The sequence below is a fragment of the Protobothrops mucrosquamatus genome, unplaced genomic scaffold (genome assembly GCF_001527695.2).
Source record: "Protobothrops mucrosquamatus isolate PMUCROS unplaced genomic scaffold, P.Mucros_1.0 scaffold549, whole genome shotgun sequence".
Taxonomy (NCBI): Eukaryota; Metazoa; Chordata; class Lepidosauria; order Squamata; family Viperidae; genus Protobothrops; species Protobothrops mucrosquamatus.
In genome coordinates this window covers 792158-808704 of record NW_015386853.1, presented here as the reverse complement: position 1 = coordinate 808704, position 16547 = coordinate 792158, and the positions used below count along the sequence as shown (strand labels likewise).

Here is a 16547-nt window from a genome sequence, read left to right as displayed (position 1 = left end):
TGGGAGGGTGTTTTAGGCTGCTGCAACAACAACATAGCCATTCATGAGAACCAGTCATGCCACCCTCTCTAGCATACAGAATGCTACTTCAACATCTTTTTTTCTTTTTCTTTTATGGGTAAATTGGCATACTTTCAACACCAGCACTGGTCATTAAACACCCATCTTCAAGCCTGGAGATGGAGGGAGAGAAACCAGGCAGATTGTGTATGTCTATTAATCTTCATGTCTTCTATGTCAGAAGGTTTGAGTAGTTGTGTATCAGCTGAAGTATTGGCGCTAAAAGGAAAAAGGGTTATTTAGTTGTTATTTTGCTTTTTCTCCAGGACTTCTATACATAACATTTCTTTTTCCAAGCAAACTTCATAGGTAGAGTTAGGTGGAGAGGCAGTGAGTTACCAAGTAAGCTTTTATGGTGGGCATGGACTGGTCCTAGAGCAGACCAATAATCCACTCCCACATTCTCCCCTGCCCATTCAACTCCCTGATTTATAATGACCCCAGAAAGTGGGAGGGGGGGGAAGGAATGAAGTAGAGGTTTCTTTCCAGTCTCCAGACCAGCAGTATATAGATTTAAAAATCCTTGGTTGCAGAGATGACTACTTTCTAAATACAACATAAATTTTACTGTTATGGGGGAAAAAACATTTTCTATTTTTTTCACATGCTGAGATTCTTTCCAGTTAATTTCAGGTTGTTTTATCAGTTGGGGAAAAGTGTGAAATGAACTTTAAAAGTCTCCCTCATCTCTACCTAGTTATGCCTTGCCTTGATGCTCAGGAAAAAGTTGCAAGTGAAATTTAATAGGTTGTTTGCGTTTGCTGAGTAGAATTCTTGAGAAAATAGCCAAGATATTGCTTTCACGTGAAACTTATCTGAAACTTTAGAAGGCTGTTTATGAATACAAAAAATGTACCTTGTTTATTTGCAGAAAGTTTTTTTTTTAAATGTTCATGATCTCAGCTTTGACATTGAAAACACTTTCTGGCTTCAAGTCAAGCAAATTGCTTCATCTTAAATAGTACAGAGGATTTCTAGATTATCACTTGGAAAGATCTGCATTTCCAGATAAATGTTTTTATTTTGCCTTTACTCAGCTTGTAGCCTTACATTGTTTGGGGTTTATGTAGCCCTGAATCTACTATGACATATCCTGCTTCTTTTACTGGATTAATATAAAAGAAATTCAGCAATGCAAAGATATTGGGCAACTCTGGATATCATTTTTCTGTATTGTAGATCATATATTGGGTAATGTTGAGAGTTGAAATTCCAGCCACTCTTGGGAATACACCTACATTCACTAAAATAAACCATATTTTCATTTTTAAAACAGCACACACTTAATAATTTCTTTGATTCTTTTGATACTTTTTAAAATTCATTTATGTACTACTTCCTGTATCATTGTCTGTATTTTTCCTGACCTCCTTTTTTGCTATATCTTTTAAATATGCTTTCTTTGCTGTTAGTGGCCTTTGAAAGAAAGTGTTGGGGCTGGCTGCTCATAACTTATAGTATAACCCTACATTATTTTGTTCATAGGTAGAAGTAAAATATACTCTGGTTGGTTCAGCAAAAGATTGTGGCCATACATCTGAACCATGAATGCTATCTCTTAATAGCAAAATTTTCTCAGTATGTCCTCATAATGGCGTTCTAGGCAAACACAATCAAATTAACTGGATCCGCTGGTAAATATAGCACATACATAGGCTATGTTCAGCCTGTATGAATTGGGAATGCATAAAAATGCTTCTACTGTATGAGAGTGCATTACACTATTCGATAAAATTGAATCTGTGAATAAAAAAGTAAGTAGTAAGTATGCATTCACATTTGCAGAAGGATATTATATCAAACTTTTTAATTCCTACTTATTTGGGATTAACAATGGATAAACAACATCATCTGCACTATACAGTGTATGTACTATATCAGCCAATATATAAGGTAGAAAGGCAGAAGACCAGTAGAGTGCCTCGATGAACACCAACTGGCAATCAGGAGACAGGAGGAAAATTCCTCAAGCTCTCAATACATGGACAGACTCACCCATAGTTTTCACAGGGAAACTCTGAGTTAAATAAAAAATACTAAGGAATTCCTGGAAGTTTGGCATTCAGACAAATCAATTATCAATGGACACCTAGAAAGAAACCATATGTGTACACCATTCAAAAGAGACAAATAAAAACGCTAAGAAGGAAACAAAAAAACTAGAACAGATAAGCAAGGATTAACACCAGACAAACAATCAAGCAGAAGACAATACTCTAATCAAGGAATTGCCAATGAGAAAACCATACCTCCCCATCAACATTGTCAGGATAAGCTGTTATATATAAATAGAGAGCAAACTCCACACTGACTAGCATTGATGATGTTATCTAGTTGGGTAACGAAATGTCTGCATACAAACATCCAAAGTAGGAGAGTACCAAGGATCCCAGAGTTCAGTCTCGAGCTACATATGGTCTTTTATTGAAAATGGTAATTGCCCATTACTTATTTTATTATTGCTAATATGGCCTTTTGCTATTTATGGCATGAAGTATTAATACCACTTTACAATGCCTTGGTAAGGCCACACTTGGAATACTGCATCCAGTTTTGGTCATTGCGATGTAAAAAAGATGTTGGGTAACGAAGATTATATCATACAAGTAAAATTTATACATCTACAGAATAAATTAATATATTTAAAAAGAAAAAATACAGAAAAATTCTTCATCCCAAGCAAGTGTAATCAAGATTAAGAAGTTATCACTAACTCTTAAATTAAAATCAAACTTCCATTCATTCCATATCTGACCCGTTTTTATAAACCCATATCTTTCTCTCCCTATTAAACAACATCCAGTGAAAGTTATCGGAAACAACATAAATATTACAAATTATTTATTAAATTCAGCCTGAATCCTTCCCCATTTCCTCTCTTCAAATAATCAAAATTCAATCCCGCTCAAACAACAATTAAACGTTACCAGAAATAACCATGAATTGGCATCCAGTCCTAATAAAAAAACATTAAAGATCGATCAAAGCAACTCATTATTTTAACCTTGGTCAAATAAATCAATTTCATAGTCTTCTTTCTGCAGTCTTTAAAATCCTCAAAGAAAGTTCTAGGGTCTGTCTTCTCATACTCTCTTCTCTCAAAGTTCTTTTCTTTATCCTCATCCAGTCCTCTTTGTTCTTCTAATGTATTTCTTTTTCATATAGAACATCTTCCAATGTACGTGAAGACTGGAGAATAGTGCAAATGATGCAGACACCTTTATTCAGCACTCCACTATATTTTTCAATCCAACTCCTAATGAAACTCTTGTCTTTGCTGGCATTCAAGCTTCTCTTAGACTTGAGAAATGAGCATGAATCAGCTAATATGTATATGCATTTCAGGTGGCTTTATGTGCTAAAATGGCACACATCTGAAGCATTAGCAACCCCATTTCCTTAACATACTTTGTTTGAGCTGGTTGCTAACGAAAACCAATTTCTCCTATTGAATGTGGGCTGTGTCAGATATTTGCCAAATGAATTCAAATTATAACTTCAAACATACTTGCTAGAGAGTAAAGCCATTGCTATGTTGACAAAGTAAACACAGAAAACTAACAGGAGTTTGCCAGTAGAAGGAAAAGGATGACAAGAAATGCTGAATGCTTTGAGGGACTGAATGATCAGCAGAAAGGAATAAAAATCATCCCTTCAGTCACTATTGCTGCAAGGGTTGTTCTTAGCTGAAAGCCCATTGTTGGTGACTTCTTGCTGAGTAAGCAGAGAAAACAGATACCAAATATAAGGCAGTAAATTTCCAAGAAGGGAGTAAACAGAGAAAAAGCAGAAGTTTGATAAAGAGTCTTCCAACATATTGCCTCCCTGTTCCAGTTGATAGCATGTACTAGGCTAGCCTGAGAAGCAAAAAGAGAGGAAATGAGAAAAAAATAAAAAACAAAAACAAAACAAATGGTGTTTTGAGAAACTTAAACAAAGTATATCCAATGAAACAGTTTATATGGTGAAGCTGGTAAATTAAAAAATTCTGGATATGTTGAAATACAAAGTCTTGTCATCTCTAAAGTCAATTAAAGGAAGCAGATTTAGATAATTTGGAATGTATACACAAAATTCAGCTGCCTTCTCGTTTTGATTCTCTTAAGTTAGGCTACCTGCATTCTTCCTCCTATAAGATATGGACCTAATAACTCCCTTGCTCTTTAATATGGTTAAAATCTCACACAATTGCCAAATCTAGTAAGATTTTAAGGTTGAAATAAAATGTCTTACAACCTCAAATCACATTGCTAAAACCTCCTGAAATTTTAGCTGTAGACACACTCTCCCTTGAGTCAAATTCAGCTCCTTGACAGCACATGGTGCAATTGCACTGTATGTTCAAAAGGCTATAGAACAGTGTTTCTCAACCTTGACAATTTTAAGTCATGTGGACTTCAACTCCCAGAATTCTGGGAGTTGAAGTCCACATGCCTTAAAATTGTCAAGGTTGAGAAACACTGCTATAGAATAATGTGGTTTCCCATTTCCAAGGGCAGAGATCTGTCCTCCCACAATGTCCTATTATTATTCATCCAATGTTGTGTTGTTACATTAGAAAGAATACAAAATATTTCTTGAGGGATCAGGAGAACACATGACAAAAGTTTAAAGCTGGATGTAGGAGATGACCAGGCTTAGCCCATGAGAGGGATCAAGAGTGTCATCAGTCATGAGTCCCTTCACATCCATCAAAGTCCAGCCCACCTTAAATTCCTTTGACTCTTATCTACTGCCAATTTGCTTGGACCATTAGTAGTTCAGATTCTTGTGTAGAGCTTAAGTTGCCATAAATCTTTATACCCATTTGAACTGCCTGGATCTTCTGATTTCCCTGGCACTTGACTATGGGATGCAGTAGAAGAATCTGGAAAACAAAGAACATAAAAAACTGAATTAAAAATGGGGGAAAGACTTTCAGCCATGTTGCTGAATGAACTGGGAAGATTGTCCATGATAGATTTGTCTTTTCTACTTATATCAATTATTTAACTATGAATAAGAAAATTATAGTTTAATCATGTAACTTTGTATTACTTACTCCTAGCAACATGAATGGAATCACTGGACCGCTTACCTTTCAGGACATTTTAATTCGTTTAAGGAACAGAATGTTCCCAATTATTTTTACCACGCTGAAGCAAATGAAACATAATCTATGATTTATGAAACCTCCAAGACCTGACTAATAGATTAATAGATTGCTGAGAGATGCCAAGATGCAATAAAAACATTTTTGCCGTATTATATAGTTTTATCTATATAATGGCCTTACTTTTCCTTTCCGAAGTACATACGAAGTGTGAAATCTTATTGAATTTATACGGCAGAACTGCATCTTCGTGTAGTTTGAGACATAGACATGGAATTTTCAGCCTTACTACTTTTATTTCCATATAAAATGTTGATCGTATTTCTTAATAATTGTTATGATAACTCTGATAGTTTTAGGTTATATAGGAACTCTATATCAACTGATTTTTTTTCTGGCTATTGTTCTAAGAGTGGTCCTTAAACCTTCTAAAACAGGGGTCTTCAAACTTGGCCCTTTTATGACTTGTGGATTTCAACTCCCAGAATTCCTCAGCCAGTGTGCCTATCTGAGGAATTCTGGGAGTTGAAGTCCACAACTTCAAAAAAAGGGCCAAATTTGAAGACTCCTGTTCTAAAACCTGGAGTTTTTAGGAGTAATATTCAAAGAAACTCTAATCATAGGACAAAACATTTGCCAGTCCTGGTACATCTATAAAATGCTGCATTCTGGCCCATGCATCTTATTGGACTCCCATGTAAACCACATTGATTAAAGGACTTTTTGGCCTAAAGGGATATAGATGCACAGGTATGATTTGCATACCTTCTCCTAAGGTACAAACCATTCTTTCCAGAGGGCAGGGCAGATCCTTTTCATCCTTTAAGTCTTAGGTTCAATCTCAGACACTACTGTAGCAACACTGGAAAACCCCTTCATAGATCTTACTCTGTGTAAAAAGTTTATTTCACATTGTTAATTTTCAATTCATGAAACTTTCCATGCTTTTAAAGGCTGAAGCAAGAGGTTGGTTGCAACTGTCAGCCACTAGCATTCTTGTCTATATTGACTAGAGACCCTCAAAATAAAAAATTCCAGAACATCTGAAAGGCCCAAACTGGAGAAGTCTGCTGAGTTTACACCTCACATTAAGCTAAAAGCAAGCAGACCTAACATGGGTGAAGTCAACACTGTAGGGTAAATTGTGTTTTATGCTTCAGTGTAACCTAGTCAATTATGGTTACATTAACATATCAGTATAACGTGAGAATCCAGTCTCTCCAGCATTCTTAAGCCATAATGCCTAGTTAATGAATACTCAAGTGGCACTATTTTACCTGCATGAGTCCATTAACCAACATTTGGGGCTTGGATGCTGTCTGAGACTAAAAATCCACTGCCAGATTGCCAGACAATGTAGATAACATAGCAGCACATAGTGGTTAGCTGGATTTATGGATTAGCGTGTTATGCAAAGAAAATCTTGAATTTAAAATGATGCAATAGAATAACAATGGTCCATTATGTTTTGTAATCATTTTTTTCATCCTTGCAGCAGCTTTAGGCATAGAAGGTTTTGAAGCATTTCAGCAACCAAAGTGGAATCTACAGGCAGGCCATATCAATGAATGCTCACCTTATATTTTACATGCAATAATCCCTCATTTATGACTGCAATAACAACTCTCTGCATTTTAAATACAGATAGTCCTTAACTTACAATCATTTATTTAGTGGCCATTTGAAATTACAATGTCACTGAAAAAGTGACTTATGACCGTTTTTCACATTTACAACCATTATAGCATTCCTATGGTCACATGATCAAAATTCAGATGCTTGGCAATTGGTTCATATTGATGATAGTTTCAGTGTCCCAGGATCATGTGATCCCCCTTTGCAATTTTTTGAGGAGCAAAGTCAATGAGGAACCCAGATTCACTTAAAAACTTAACAACTGCAGTGATTCAGTTAAACAACTGTGGCAAGAAAGTTGTAAAGTGGGCAAAGTTTGCTTAACAACTGTGTCACTTAGCACCAGAAATTTTGGGTTTAATTGTGGTCGTAAGTCGAGGACTACTTGTATAGTTTTCTGATGGCACATAAATAACAATAGCACTTAGACTTACATACTGCTTTACGGTGCTTTACAATCCTCTCTCAGCGGTTTACGGAGTCAGCATATTGTCCCCAACAATCTGAGTCCTCATTTTACTGACTTTGGAAGGATGGAAGGCTGAGTTAATCTTGAGCCAGGCAGGATCGAACTCCTGGAGTGAGCAGTGAGTTAGCCTGCAATACTACATTCTTACCACTGCCCCACCACAGCTCTTATAAACTAATTCAGGGGTAGGCAACCTTGGCTCTTTTATGACTCGTGGACTTCAACTCCCAGAATTCCTGAGCCAGCCTTGCTGGCTCAGGAATTCTGGGAGTTGAAGTCCACGAGTCATAAAAGAGCCAAGGTTGCCTAACCCTGAACTAATTCCTCCTGGTGCAAGAAACATCTGTGCTTAAATGATCTAAGCCAATCACGTGTACTTTAGGACCAGAGAAAGAATGGAAGTTTTAGAAAGGGGCAAAGTCCTTTGAACCTTTGCTGACTACTGAAAGACTATAGCTTTAATGAGATTTATTTAAAATGGATGGCTAAACTCTTAATTTTTTATGGCCAAATATATTAAAGATTAAGAAAAAAAAAACTTTATTTTTATCATAGTTTCTGTAATGCCTTAGTTTTCTACATGGCCAGGCCCTGCTGTTGTTCTTCTGTATGCATAGGAAAGGGGCACGGTGGCTCAGCGGTTAAGACGCTGGGCTTGTTGGCTGGAAAGCCAGCTGTCCAGGTTCAAGACTCATGTGCCCCGCAACAGGGTGAGCTCCCATCCCCGCCCCAGCACCTGCCCACCTAGCAGTTTGAAAGCATGCAAGTGCAAGTAGATAAATAGGTATCACTTCTATGGAAAGGGAGCAGTGCTCCCTGACATCATGGCAGGATGGCAGCCAGGCAGCGTAGACAAGACTCTGCCCTCACACCCCATCCCGCACAGTTGATGCTGCAGGGCGAGAGCAGAGGGCGTGATTGCTATAGCGCTGCTGGGCTGCCTGGGCGATCTGTGGCGGGCCCTGGAGGCAGTGAGTGGCCCTGCGGGCAGGCGGGGCAGAGGATGAGGGGGCGGAATGGGGGCTGGGCAGGGGGTGGAGTGGGGGCAGGGCCAGATTTTGGGCACTCGGTCTCTAAAAGGTTCGCCATCACTGTCCTAGGCATAGGAAAACACTCTCCAAACATTTACAGTCAAGAATTACTTTTTGACTGATTATCTACCATTGGAAGAGATGCTTTGCTAAAGTTGATCTTTAAAGTAAAGATGATTTACTTACTTTTTAACACTGACCTTAAAAGTAAAAAGTACCATATCTTTACAGCAAATGTATTCCGCTATACACATCCTTTTGCTGTGGGCTTGATTCTTTTATTTTTCATCACTACAGCCAATACGGCTCCTATTGACCTAGCAGAAGACTCAAGAAATTAATTACTTTGCAATTCTGTGCCAAAGAATGCTTTAGCTAAAGTGGATGGGTTTTTTAAATAAAATAAAATAAAAAAGAATGTGATAATACAACAGACACTTTGTTTATTCTAGTTTGTTGCCTGTCATTCCCTTCAGCTGTTCAAATATTATTCTCGTCTGAGAGGCATGAATCTGCTTCAGTCAAAAACACAACCTCTAAGAGAGCTGGCAGATTAGACGCTCTAAAGGAGCATGATCAGCAGTAGTCATTTAATAAATAAAACCTACATGAATTTCCTGACAGATCTTTGAAGGCTGGGGTGCCTTACGTGACCTGGATGCACTTCACATTCTGAAAATGGGAAGCAGAAAGACAAAGAAATAGATAAAGTCACAGAAAAGCTAAATACAATTTAAATGAATTGGAATCGAATTCAGGGAAATGCAGGAAATGCAATCCAGATGTGTTTTTCCTTTTTGTCACCTGAGTAATTATGTTTCAGCAGCAATTTGTGGGATTATGTGCCACCTAATAATATGCTGTCTGCAGACTCCAGGATTTCTCTAATTCCTAAAAATGTTGCCTATGGATATCATCCCCCAATTATGTTGAACTAGTTTAAAAATATGTCCAATTTCTTGGAGATTCAGCAAGCTTGTCAGATATCGGGTGATTTGGGGGAAGAAGCACTGAAAGTTGCTTGAATCCACCATTCATGCAAGAGACTATTGTCTACAAACACAAAGGGGTGGTTCCCACAACAAATGGCTTGAAAACCAAATCAATCACATTATGCCTTAGTAGTTACCAATCTTTATGAAATAGAGACAGATATAAATCTTTATGAAATATCAAAAATCATATAAAATTTAGTATGCATGTATGTATGTGTATATATATGTACATGTATACGTATATGTTCAAAACCATGATAAGTTTGAAGAAAGAAGCAGAGGGTGAGGTTGGGAGGGTTTGCCCAACCTTGTTCATCTCCCCTATGCTGAGTACTATGGAGTAGCATATATTTATGAGATACCACTTCCTGCACAGGAAAAAACAGAAAAAGCCAGGATGGAGCATTTGCATTACATGCTTATCATGATCAGTTTAACCATGCTTGATTCAATTCATTTTTCTTGATTCAAACAACATACCTGAACCTTAGAATAGCCACATGGAATGGATTTGCACATGGACTGGCAGGAGTTTTGGAGCTACGTGTAAATATAGTTACAAAGTAAGTAGCTAATGACGTATACCATATGTTAATGCAAAGAGCATAAGCCAATATTAAGGATTACAGGTAGTTCTTGACTTAGGACCACAACTGAGCCCCAAATTTCTTTTGCTAAGTGAAACAATTGTTACGTGAATTTTGCCCCATTTTATGATCTAACTTGCCACAGTTGTTAAATGAATCACTGCAGCTCTTAAGTTAGTTATACGGTTGTTAAGTGAATCTGACTTCCCCCATTGACTTTGCTTGTCAGCAGGTCACAAAAGAGGATCATATGACTCGGGGACACTGTGACTGTCATAAATATGAGTCAGTTGCCAGGCATCTGAATTTTGATCATGTGACCATGGGGATGTTGCAGCTTTAAAGCCTGGCACTCCACAAGCAATTCCATCAACAGACACATCAACCTACAACCAGCCTATGAATTAGAATCCAAATCAACCACACAGCCAACCAGAGACAGCACTGACCCTCAACCAACTGATGCAAGCCCCTTTCCCCCTCCCAGCAGTTCACCTTCCAATGACCCTGAAGTAACCTCCCCATCACAAGACCCACCACAAGCCTCTCACTGATGACCCACACCTGACCCATCACAAGACCCTCACTTGATACACCCACACCTGAAGCCCTTATAAACAGAACACTGACACTGACATCCCCTAAACTCTGCTGAAGATGTTACCTAGCCTGGTAATGAAACGTTTCTAGCCTTGATGCCTTAACCATACCAAACTGGCTTTCTATATTTAGATTTAGTGGCTAAATAACAGCTTTTGTTCATTTTTTCTGGGGTAATATTAAGTTGCTGGTGATGATAGAAGATTTTTATTATTACCAAAATGTATTTTAAAAATAGAGCTGTGCAGAGATATGGATGTTAAGGGCAAAATGTGGAGCAGAATTTATATTTAATTACTAGCTGTACCTGGCCACGCATTGCTGTGGCTCAGTCTGGTTAAATGGAAAAGAAAGAAAAGAGAAAGCGCACGTTTGTAATATGTTTAATTTCACAATGCTTGTGGGTATACAATATTTTTTCGTTTTTATCTGTCACAAGTGTGACATCTATATAATAGTAGGTATATAAAAACATGTGCGTATTCGAATGCAACGTTGTGTCAAAATTTCAAAGCAATCGGTGAAGAACTTTCAGAGATTTAAGATTTTGAACAAACGAACATTTACATTTTTATTTATATAGAAGAAGATTCAGACCATTTGTATCTTGCCTGTGCACCTAGCACCTGTTGGGAATATCTTAAATCAGACCCCTCTTTTTCCAGCTGCAGAGGGCAGCTGCATGAGCCCAAGAAAAGATAACTGCTTTAATAGCTTGTTTAGAGCCACTAGAATTCAGCCTGTGTGAAGGAGTCCTTCTCCTGCCTGGATATACTTTTGATGTATTTTCTTACATCTGCCCTTGAAAGTAATATAGATAGAAAGGTGGGATATACACCGAATCACTAACGACAAATCATATTAATTCAGTGAGTTTTATTGCCAGATGTGACTACAGGAGTCATCCTTAAACAGAACACAAACCTAGATGGAGATTTCAGCAAAATCAGCTAGGAAAGACAACAGATGGTGTGCCGTTCATTCTTTCCCTTGGACTCTGTAACAGCTGTTTCACTATTGTATGTCTGCTTCACTGGGTCCAGACAGAGAGGACCTTATGGCAGACATCCAAGTTACACTCAACAAACTGTGGAAGAGGGCCCTCAAATGCAATAGGAAAAGCCCACAATTTGTAGTTGTTGAACTAATGCAAACTTCTCCCTGAATTGTCTAAACTTATTCAAAATTACCTTCCAACAGAAGTGTTAACTGAAGTATGAAGGAGAAGAGAAATTCCCTATTCTCTCTTGACTGCTTGAAGTGTATAATAAAACGAATAAAATGTTAGCAAAGATGGACCAACTCCTGAACGAAGAAGCCACTGTGCTAGAGTGGTAGTATCCTGAAAGCTAAAGAAATGTCCAATTCTCCCCCACCTTATTTTTATCTTCAGGATATTGAAAAGCCACTTAGCAGAAGTTTCATCCTCAGTGGCCTTAAATCAACTACTAGGATAAGAGACGCCATTCAGTGGCAGAACAGGGCTGCCATGGTTTGCTACTTACCTCCAGCATCAAAACGCTCGGGGTGGCCTGCCTGCCAGGCCACTCTTGAAGTTATTATATACTGCTTTTCCAAATGATAAACGCAGGATTTATTCATCCTGCATTATTCAGCAGTCAATCTCTAATAGGAACATTAGGAAGGATGCTCCCGGGCAAATATACCAATCCATCTATCTATATAACGTTCTTTCATTTCCCTGGGCGTTTCGTCCTAGTTTTCTTTGGTCCTTTGCCGCCACCAAACCTGAACCTAACGCGCGTAATCCCGTCCGCGCTTTTCTTTCATCCATTAAAAACAAAACCTGCTGTCGCGTCTTTCCGCTAATTGGGGCTGTCGCCGCGCCGCCGGCGATCGATGGGAGGGCGGTCTCTCCAGCTGGCAGCGGCGACGGCGGCAGGACTGGAGGAAGCCCCGCCTTTTTATTTGCCACGACTTTGATTGTTGTTGTTTTGCTTCGGCAGCCAAGGTCCGTGCGTTGTTCTCCTGCCGCGCGAGAGCAGTTGGAGTAAAAAGCAATTGCGCGCCGGGTTCGGATGGTGCGCGCTTGCACCGGGAGGGCTTTGGGGAGCGAAGGCAGATCTGGGAACAACGGGGAGGCGGCGGAGGCGGCGACGCTGGGATCCACCTTTCCTTGGGGGCTAGTTTGCGAAAGGAGGTTGTTCCAAGCGGACCAACTGAGGCTCTTCGGGCGGCGATTGGATTGATGCATGGCGAGATTTGCGCGCTTTGCAGGCTTCTGGGCCCTGGTCCCTCTCTCTGCTCCTCGCTTTACTTTCTGCTGGCTCTTTCTCCTTGTAACTAATAGCCTCTTTCCTCCTTTCTGTCGCTTTCTGTCTTGCTTGGCTGTTACTGGCAGGTCCCATTTGCTCTAATTCGGGCTACAAGAAGGCGGATGATGAGATGTCCGGGGCCACGTCCTCTGCAGACCAGGGAGAGGCAGCAGCTCGCACCATTTACTTGAATGAACCTCAGCAGAGCAAGTTCCACGACAACTGGGTCAGGTAAGAAGAGCCAGTATCCACAGTCGAGGGAGGGAAGGAGAGGAAGCTAGATGAAAGTCCAGACTGAGCCCAAAGTACCACCAGCCATTGAGTGAACTTGATCAGACTTCCAAATACCCAAATAGAAAAGTTAGGCTGCAAGGCTAACTCTTGCTTAGCTGCAGGATAGTGGTGGAAGGACCAGCTCTCCATTGTCAAAAGTGGATTGTTCATGAGTCTAGACTGGACAGCCTTGTTTTATCTCTGGCTGGAAATTGCCACATGCTTTTACTAGTTTCATATCAGGTATAAAACTACAACAGAGCTGAACATAATGTACCCTCATGCATTGCGCAAATCCTGCTGATTTAAGTTGGTGTGTCCTTTTAATCCTGGAAAGTTGGACTCGGAGAGTAAACTATGGTTAAACAAATCCTGGAAACACAAACTTAAGGCACCAGATTTAGTGAGTCCTACTCTTCTAGATTTCTAAGGAGAGAAAGAACATCTATAAGATCTAGAGAGTATATTCAGTTATCTTCAAGAAATAGGGAGTGATTTATGTTTGTACCTTGGTCAAACAGAGATGTTGAAGCTTGTGGTATCCACACCACAATGATTTGTTATTTTAGTAGCTGTTAGCAAGAATGATGTCCAAGTTTCTTTCAAAATGGCCCAGTCTTCTAAGCAGTGAAATAGTCATATAAGGAAGTAGATATGAAGCAGTAGGAAACTAGGATCTCCTAATCAGACTAAGAAAGAGAGTGAAGGCAATAGACAAATAGAAGAGAATATTTTTAGCTTAAGGTTGAACTGTGGCATCCTTGGGGCTCTCTAAGTTTATTAGTTTTCTTGCAGATGTTTCATTACCAAACTAGGTAACAACATCATTGAGACACAATAGCGAGAGATCAGTTACTCCTGATGTACAGTGACTGTTTATTCAGGATGAGGAGATAAGCTAATAACAGCATTGTTAGGCAGCAGGCTAAATATGGATGTGTGTGTAAAAGAAGTTGCAAATTCACTGTCCTTTATTTGGTCTCTAAATGGGAAAAAGACAAAATCATGCATGTTGATTCAATATGCATAAGGCACCATGTTTCTGTGAAGTGTGAATGAGTTTTTGTCAATTCTTGTCTACAGTATTGTGTGTTTGACAGGTGTTTGCTAGGTTATATGTTATGCTTAATCATGGCCTGTTTTAACAAGTTTGTTGAATAAACCATGTTCAGTGTGGTTTATAGCAAGTGAAAACCAAATAAGAAAAACACATTAACAGTGTATTTTGTGAACTCAGCCAGTGACTCTCCCAGTTCTTTCCATTTCCTGAAACCTGACCTTTTTATTTTGACATGGCCAAGGATTGAATTCGTGTATTTAGGCAAATATTGATGAATGTGTTTTGATATACCACTGATGTGGAAAGTCAGTCAGAAACCTGAAATATTGCTTTATAGGAGACTGGTTCATATATATAACTTTTAAATTTTCCTATAATGTATGAACCCAACAATGATGCCTTATATAATATATCTTTATTAAAATCATGGTTTGGATGCATGAATTGCGGTACTAATTAGCAGCAGTTCAGAGTTTCATGCCAACATATCCAACTTCATGTCCAAACTTGCCTCTTTCTACCTATACTTTGCCATTAAAGGAGAGAAACGCAGACTGTTGTCAGTGCATAAGTTGCTCCAGTGAAGCCAGTTGTGTGATTGGAATTTTGAAAGGGTTAGAATTGGAACCATTACTCTCTCTGTTTTGATTACTGTTTTTAGCGATCCTTATTTAATTAATAATTCTCTGTGTGACAAAATTATAAATTGTACTTTGGAGAACAAGTGTTAAAAATCCCATCAAAGCAGTGTCAATTGAAAGGATTCACATTATTAAACTTTTGAGAAGATTTTGGTCAAGAAGGTTATTGCATTTTGTCAGGATTGTAGTATCCGTTTAAACAGACAAACAGCGATAAAGTGGCTGAAATAATTTATCCAGTTCTGCCAGGCATCTTTAATGCAGGATGATTGCTCTTTGGCATCGGCTGGAAGAACCTTAAGTAACAGATAGCACATTAAAATAATACGGTCTAATAATATGTCTCAAGAAGTATTGGCTAGAAAAGGATGAGAAAAACATACTAGAAAATGTTGCAACAGGAATTTTGGCTCTTCACTACCTTGTACCTTTCCCTGAATGTCCCATTTCCCCCCCTCCCCATTTAAACATTCTGTGGACCCAGAAGATCTCCTTTTGATCAGTGGATTAGGTTTTGTTGAACGGGACTCCCTATTCCAGCTCCCTGCCAAGATTAGACAGGCTTTCTTTCCTCAAGATTCACCAAAATGCTTAATTTTCACATGCCCATTTCCTTCTGTCTAAAAATATCTGTGGAACATTTGCTCTCTGCCCTTGTCATGTACTTCCTTGAGACATATTGCTTTGTTCTGCAGCAGAAAGGATCCCAAAGTGATTGCTAGAATAATAAAAAGGAGAGGCTCTTTGCCTAACAAATGTAACTCTGAAGAAGACAAAAGACTGGCAGTAGCTGGCACTCAAAAGAGAAGTGGAGCTGGATCATTCAGAATTTTTCTCAAGCACTTTGAGAGCATCAGGTTGGGAAGGCTTCTATAGCGTTATCTGGATGTCAGCATTACTAGATTAAAAGGGACCTGCTTTCAAATAGAGATATGAATAGAATTGCTGTGTTGGCCGTTCCTTTCCATCCAGTTGCAAGTGCTGCAAAAGTCTGCTGCTTTCATACAATGTTTGATATACCTTTCAGTCTGCCACAGATAGGTGAACCGTGGGGAAAATAGATACATTCAACAAACTCAAATTCACTTTTTAAACTTTTATCCTATGACATATGACTCCGCCAAAACTTCAGTCCGATGCGTCAGTTGAATTAAAACTGACCTCTGAGGAAACATATACAAGATTGCACTGTCATTGTGTTCATTTATTCTGAAAAAATATAGGCTAGGGCTACGCTTCAGAGGTTGGAAAAAGTTCATCGGTTGCTTAATTGTTCTTTGTTGCAATCAATACAAATGTAAATTGAGAGCTTCAATAGCACAGTAGTCTGCTAAGACCAGGAAAATGCAGGGCTGAATCCACTCTGCACTATGGAAGTCCACTGTGCTTTGGGGCCAGTTGTTCTCTCTCTCTCTCTCTCTCTCTCTCTCTCTCTCTCTCTCTCTTACTACTTCCTCTTTTCTTCTTCTCTGTTCTCTGTTACGGTTCCCCAATCCATGACAGATCACAGAACTAACAAGGATCAGCGTTAACTCTTTGGCTTAAGCTGAGGGTCATTCTGAGAAACCTTTAGAACAGGGGTTTTCAAACTTGGCCCTTTTATGACTTGTGGACTTCAACTCCCAGAATTCCTCAGCCAGGCACACGTGCCTGGCTGAGGAATTCTGGGAGTTGAAGTCCACAAGTCATAAAAGGGCCAAGTTTGAAAACCCCTGCTTTAGAATGTCATACTATCCTGCCTGCACTAATGTTCTCTCTCTCTCTCTCTCTCTCTCTCTCTCTCTCTCTCTCTCTCTCTCTCTCTCTCTCCCCTTCTCTCCTTCTCTCT

The 16547-nt window shown here is 39.1% G+C and overlaps 1 protein-coding gene across 1 annotated transcript in view; it reads left to right on the top strand.

Annotated features, from left to right (window-relative positions):
* Positions 1–16547, top strand: part of ATP8A2 (ATPase phospholipid transporting 8A2) — a 339208-nt gene that overhangs the window by 28345 nt on the left and 294316 nt on the right. Inside the window, exon 2 of the mRNA XM_015817039.2 lies at positions 12832–12976. Within this exon, the coding sequence (XP_015672525.2) occupies positions 12832–12976 (145 nt within the window). The remainder of the gene's footprint in view (positions 1–12831; positions 12977–16547) is intronic.